The sequence below is a fragment of the Orycteropus afer genome, unplaced genomic scaffold, assembly GCF_000298275.1.
Source record: "Orycteropus afer afer isolate SDZICR_OR568_19922 unplaced genomic scaffold, OryAfe1.0 scaffold01004, whole genome shotgun sequence".
Classification (NCBI taxonomy): Eukaryota; Metazoa; Chordata; class Mammalia; order Tubulidentata; family Orycteropodidae; genus Orycteropus; species Orycteropus afer.
This window is the reverse complement of record NW_006922591.1, coordinates 84,611-90,970: the sequence shown is the minus strand read 5'-3', so window position 1 is coordinate 90,970 and position 6,360 is coordinate 84,611. Positions and strand designations below refer to the sequence as shown.

The following is a 6,360-nucleotide window of genomic DNA, read 5'->3' as shown; positions in this document are numbered from 1 at the left end:
CTGTTTCAAGTGCTGAGGAGCAAGGATGTCTCCTTGAGGACTAAGGTGCACCTGACACAAGCCATGATATTTCCAATCGCTTCGTATGCGTGTAAGAGGTGGATAATGAATAAGGAAGACTGAAGAAGAGTTGATGCTTTTGAGTTGTGGTGCTGGCGAAGAATGCTGAAAGTACCATGGGCTGCTAAAAGAACTAACAGATCTGTCCTGGAGGAAGTGCACCCAAAATGCTCCCTTGGAAGCGAGAATGGCCAGACTTGTCTCACCTACTTTGGTCATGTTGTCAGAAGGGACCAGTCCCTGGAGAAGGATGTCATGCTTGGTAGGGTGGAGGGTCGACAAAAGAGGGGGAGGCCTTCAACAAGATGTACTGACACGGTGGCTGTGATGATGGGCTCAAGTATAGCAGGGATCATGGAGCTAGCGCAGTATCAGGCAGTATTTCGTTCTACTGTGTATAGGGTCGCTATGAGTCGGAAATGACTCGCCAGCACCTAACAACAACAATAGTGGATTTCCACCCCCAAGCCCCTGCGACAGTGCTCTGCTGATTCTTGGTGTCCTTACAGTGACTGGCAGAGACTTTCACAAAAGTAGAGTGAATTCATCCCTTTAAAAAATCTGATTTCTCTGCAGCTCAAGACTCAAGGCTGAAGTAATCTAAACACTCTTAGGCTGCATGGTTGTGTAAGTGCACATTCTCCACCCCACTGCTGTCTTTGTCAATATTAAGGCTCTGTCCCTCTGTGCTTCCTTTTGCCTTCATCTTAACACAGTATGTAGTGAACAAGTATTATAATAAGAGTGTTAACATTGTAGTGAACTCTCTCACTGCTGTTGAGTCAGATCTGACTCATAGTGACCCCTCCTTGGGTTTCTGAGGCAATATCACTATGGACGTAGATTGCCCCATCTTTCTTCCAAGGAGTGGTTGATGGGTTTGAACTGCCACCCTTCTGGTTAGTAGTCAAATGCCTTAGGCACTACGCTATCAGAGCTCTTTGTAGTCAACTAATGTAGTAACAGGAAGTTTGTTAACATAAACAAGAAACGTGAGTTATAGTGAACAAATGTTTAAACAAATGTATTGATAATCAAGGGTGTGACAGAAGCAACCAAGGGTGTGGACAAGTTAACAGAAAAGACAGAACAAGTCTGATATAACTGATATAGAATAACAAGATGGGAAAGTGCTGATTATGAAATACATGAGGAGCAGCAGGATGGCAGTTCATCGCTGGAAGCAATGTCAGAGCCATTGCACAAGCCAACTTCGACCCCCCCCCCCAGGTCTGGGGAGGAGGCCCCACTTCCAGGTGGACAGTTTTGAGAGTGATCTGCACTGTGAGCCCACATATTCACCAAGTGATATTCTTATCTGCTTGTTGTTGTTGTTGTTATGTGCCATGGAGTCAGCCCTGACCCATAGCGACTCCTCCCTGGGTTTCTGAGGCAGTACCACTACGGAAGTAGATTGCCTAACCTTCCTTCCGAGGAGTGGCTGGTGGGTTTGAACCGCCAGCTTTCTGGTTAGCAGTCAAGTACATTAGGCACTTATCTGCTTGTTGTTGTTGTTGTTATGTGCCCTCGAGTCAAACCCGACTCATAGTGACTCCTCCTTGGGTTTCTGAGGCAGTATCACTACGGAAGTAGGATTGCCCAACCTTCCTTCCGACGAGTGGGTGGTGGTGGGTTTGAACCACCAGCCATCTGGTTAGCAGGCAAGTGTCTTAGCCACTATGCTACCAGAGCTCCCACTTATCTGCTTAGGACACCCAAAGTGTCGGTGAGGTGGTGGTGATGGCCATTGGTGGCCAACATGGTAGCAGCCAGCACATTCTGGGAGCCTCTGGGGCAGGCTGATGGGCAGCAGGGGCTCGATGGGCAGTGGCAGCTTGTCCAGGGACCCTGCTTCAGCCCCGTAGGGTCTTTTCCACCCAGAGAGGGTCTCCAGACACAGCAGGACACTTGCCACGGAGAAGCCCCTGCTGAAGGTGTCACTCCTGGCATCATCACAACTACTGCAGACACTGGGCTTGTCCACAAACCCGCCCCTGACACCAGCTGGGAGCCTAGCTCCACTTATGTCCTCCTCCTGGTGGAAGTCCTTCATGTGTGGAGGCTGCCATCCCGGGTCTGTTGCTATTCTTAAGTATCGATAAACCTGACCATTGTGGAAAGACACATTTTGAGTAGAGTGCTCATTCTTCAGCGCCTGCTCGAAGCACAACACCCTTCCTTAACCACGTCTTCCATTTGGATGAGTTATTTGGTCCAATACGATACTCTTCGATCATGGAGATCTTTGTGTTATAAAAGGAGAAGATAGTTATTTAACTGGTTTTAGCCCAAACAATGAAACTGTTAGAAGAGAGGGTTTGAGGACTCAGAAGAAAGGACGCCAAAAGAAAGCAAGCTTGGACGAGACCGGACCTGATCAATACCTAGAAGCTGAACAGATCCAAACAGGGATTGCTTTGTCTGGACAGCCCACTCTTTCCTCCTCACTTCATCATCCTCAGAAACTGACTCGTGTTTTGGCCTCCTTGTTGTGCACATTCTCCAGGTTCAACAAGCCCTTGACCCAAGGTGCCGGCGAGTTGTTTCTCTCATCTCGCAACCTTCTCCCGGAGCCCAGAGGTGATAAGTCCTCAGCACCCTCTAGACCACGTAATCTCAGCACGCCGCCAGCACCTGCGTCAGCACAGCTCCGAGGCTAAAGAGTGCGCCTGCTTTCTTGTGGCCTCGGCGTATCCCCGCCTGCCCCGCTGCCGGCCAATGGTACCGCGATATGTCTCTAGGTCCCGCCCCACCGCCACGCCGCCGGCCAATAGTGCCCAGAGGGCGTCCCACACTACCCGTGGCCTGCTACCTACCCCCCAGCCTACGCCGCAGGCCAATGGTGTCTCCCATCCCTTCCCTCCCGCCCTGCCTCGCAGCCAAGCTTACAGCCAATGGCGACTTGAGGCGTTGCCCACCGGACACGCCCAGCATACTAGTCTGTGGGCCAATGGCGCCCCGAGGAGTCTCTCAGCCTCGCCAACCACATTGCTAGCCAATGGCTCCACCAGGTGTCTCCCGGGCCCGCCCACCCGTCAGGCTGCCTCCCGAGCTTTGTCTGGGTCCCCTTCGCGCGTGCGCTCCCAATGATCCGAGTGGCAGCCCGTGATTGGCGGTTGCGGCGCAGCCAATCGGAAGGGGGCACCTCACGTTTCGGCCACAGAAGAGGAAGTGCCGGCGGCGTTGGGCGCAGGCAGCGTCCGCAAGCCGCGGATCGGAGTCGTCGGGCCGGGAGCTGGGGCACCCGGGAGAGTGGAGCTAAGCAGGCCCCGCCATGCGGCCCGGGACCGCGCGCCTTCTCCTCCTGCTTCTGGCGCTGGAGCAGCTGTTGGCTGTGGTGTGCGCGCAGGAGCCGGGCGCCGGTGAGCTGCAGCTCGGGGGTTGGTGCGCGGGGAGGGCGCGGGTGAGAACGCAGGTGAGCGAGAAGACGCGCGAGGAGTGGGCCGAGGAGAGGGTTCCGAGGCGGCGGCCGTACTTCGGGTCCCAGGGAGGGCGCGCCCGGGAGAGCAGGGCGTGAGGACCCGTGGGCGCGCGGATGGCACCTGGACTTGTCACCTGCCGTCCGGGGAGTTGGAGTGAGCGGATCGGGGCTTCACGTCCTTTGGAGCCTGGAGGCGCTGGCCTTCTGGCTCAGGTGCCGGCCACCGGGCAAGGCTCTGCTCGAGAGCGGCCGCGCCGGTGGGACCTACGCACGCTAGGTGGCCCTGCTGCCTCCTCTGACCTCAGCTGCTGACACCAAGGAACGTTGAAAACGTGTGCGCTTCCCGGGGGACAGTGCCCCGTGACTGCCTGAACCGCCCTCCACCCTGCTCTTTTTCCCCAGCACTAACTTTCCCTAGGGACTTTGTGCCCAAGTAAACCAACCCCGTTTTGCAAAATTCCCAGGCAGAGAGGCACGACCTTTATCCTCTTCGGACAGAGTGAGTGACTTGTGTGCAGGTCACCAGTTCAGAAATCTTTACCCGAAGTGAAACCAGCACGTGGTGGGAGACACCTGTCAGGCAATGTTGCCCGCAGCCTGTTTCAGGACCTTGGACATCCGGATGAGCTGGGGAGGATGATTTCAATATGACTCCGGGATGCCAGTGTAGAGGGGCCCTGGGAGCTCCACTTCACATAGTGCTTTCAGGACTCTCAGGCAGAATGAAATGAGAAGCTCATTTGGTTGGAGGCCTGTTGCGGATGGAGGTGCCTTTTGGAGCACAGCTGATAACAGGAAGGCTTTGGCTTAGTTGCTCCAGTGCACTTGCCCTTGGCTTCTTAGTGTTGCTGTAGCGCGGATACCACAATTGTTTGGCTTTGAAGTTTATTTTTACAGTTGAGGAGCTAGACGTCCTGATTCAGGGTGCCCTGGTCTCAGCTCCTTTTCCACAGTCCCTGGCGTGCTTCACGTGGCCTTTATCTTCCCCCTTCTGTGCATTTCTCAGAGCTGCTCCCTGTGGCTCAGAGGTGGTCAGGCTTAGGGCACACCTGTACTGACGGTGCATCCCTAAGGACAACAGTCTGAATCCAGACAGGATTCGTTCAGGTATAGTGGGTATGGGGCACACAAGTCAGTCCTTAACACTGTTTGGCGGGTTCTTGTGAGGCCTGGAGGGAGCAGCCGACCGGGTGCACCTCGGGGCTCGTATGACCAGTTGTTGTTGTTGTTGTTATTTGCCATCGAGTCGGCCCCGACTCATAGCGACCCCTCCTTGGGTTTCCGAGGCAGTATCACTACGGAAGTAGGAATGCCCAACCTTCCTTCCGAGGAGTGGCTGGTGGGTTTGAACCGCCAGCCTTCTGGTTAGCAGTCAAGTGCCTTAGGCACTATGCTACCAGAGCTCCGTATGACCAGTAGGTGTGTCCTTATTCAGGAGGGTGAGTCCTGGACACCTGGACACCTGGGCTGTTAGAGTCCCTGGGAGTGTCCTTTGGGACAGGATGGGGCATCCAGCCCACATCTTACTTCTTGCCATCTCTGAAGGCCTCCCAACCTTTCCATTCAGTAAATCAATAAAACAGATTTATTTGTGGGCTGCACTCTCCACCCTCAACCTGGATGTTCTAAACCTTAAGTTTTTTATTTGTTACATTTTATGTTCAAACAGCACAATAGGATTAGTGGTCATTAATCGAGCTCAAGCTCGGACTTAAGCCTCAGGTTGCCCACTTCCTCCTTTCCCACCTCCACTACCTCTGCAGGCAGCCTCCAAGCCCTCACCTCACGCTCAGCCGCAGACAGTGATGGTGAGCAGTGAGGGCTCATCTCCTGGGAAGACTCTCCAAGAAAGAATAACCCTCAGACCCTGAAACTGTGTGGCTCAGGGTCAGCATGTTGTGCTTCCTGGCTTAGGTCTGGTGGCTGATGGGACAGCGGCTGCAGAGGGTGCTGAGTAAGGGCTGAAGCCCCACGATGCTATGTGTCACACTGCACGTTGGTGACAACGTGCAGGGAAGCATGAAGGAGAGAACCTCTTTGGTGGCCTGGCCTTGCAGGCCTGAACCCTCACAGAGTTGCTCCCTCCCAGGAAGTGGCTGGGGGGCCATGACAGCTAAACGTGCATTGCCCAACTCCCAGGCTGCTTTGAGCGTAAGGTGAAACCCGTGCCTGCTTAGAGCCGCCTCCTCCAGCGAGAACAGCCAGACTGAGCAGAGCTGTGCTCACCCAGGGGCCTTGGCCAGGCAGTGCCTTCCCGCAGCAGTTGGGAAGCCTCAGGACGAGGGGCTGCTCTCAGTGCAGGGCTGTCAGGGGCTGGGGCCGGGGACCAGGAGGCAGGGACGTGGGGACTGGGTTTGGAAAGAGGCTGGTGTCCCCCTTGGTTCTGCTGGGGAGTGGACTCTGGACCCTGCACCTGCGGTGTGCAGACTTCAGCACGCAGACAAGCAGGATTACTAGGCCCAGGGCTCCAGGAAGCTGTGGGGGGTGTCCCGACACCCGATGTTTCCCCAGATTCTTTCAGCTTCGAAGATGCCGTTGAGGATGAGGACACAGAGGAGGACGTGGAGGATGACGATGACTCAGAAGTGAAGGAGGAGAACGGCGTCGTGGTCCTGAATGACAGCAACTTTGACACCTTCGTGGCCGACAGAGACGTGGTCCTGGTGGAGTTCTACGCACCCTGGTGAGGGGGGCCAGGGCCTGGCGAGGGTCAGGCATCCTGCTCGGGGGGATCAGGGCCTGGTGAGGGTCAGGCATCCTGTTCCGGGGGGCCAGAGCCTGGTGAGGGACAGGCATCCTGTTCCGGGGGCCAGGGCCTGGTGAGGGACAGGCATCCTGTTCCGGGGGCCAGGGCCTGGCGAGGGTCAGGCATCCTGCTC

The 6,360-nt window shown here is 55.5% G+C and overlaps 1 protein-coding gene across 1 annotated transcript in view; it reads left to right on the top strand.

Annotated features, from left to right (window-relative positions):
• The first annotated feature begins 3,334 nt into the window (after positions 1-3,334).
• Positions 3,335-6,360, top strand: part of PDIA4 (protein disulfide isomerase family A member 4) — a 12,839-nt gene continuing 9,813 nt past the window's right edge. Inside the window, exons 1-2 of the mRNA XM_007958522.1 lie at positions 3,335-3,422; positions 5,993-6,164. Of these exons, the coding sequence (XP_007956713.1) occupies positions 3,335-3,422; positions 5,993-6,164 (260 nt within the window). The remainder of the gene's footprint in view (positions 3,423-5,992; positions 6,165-6,360) is intronic.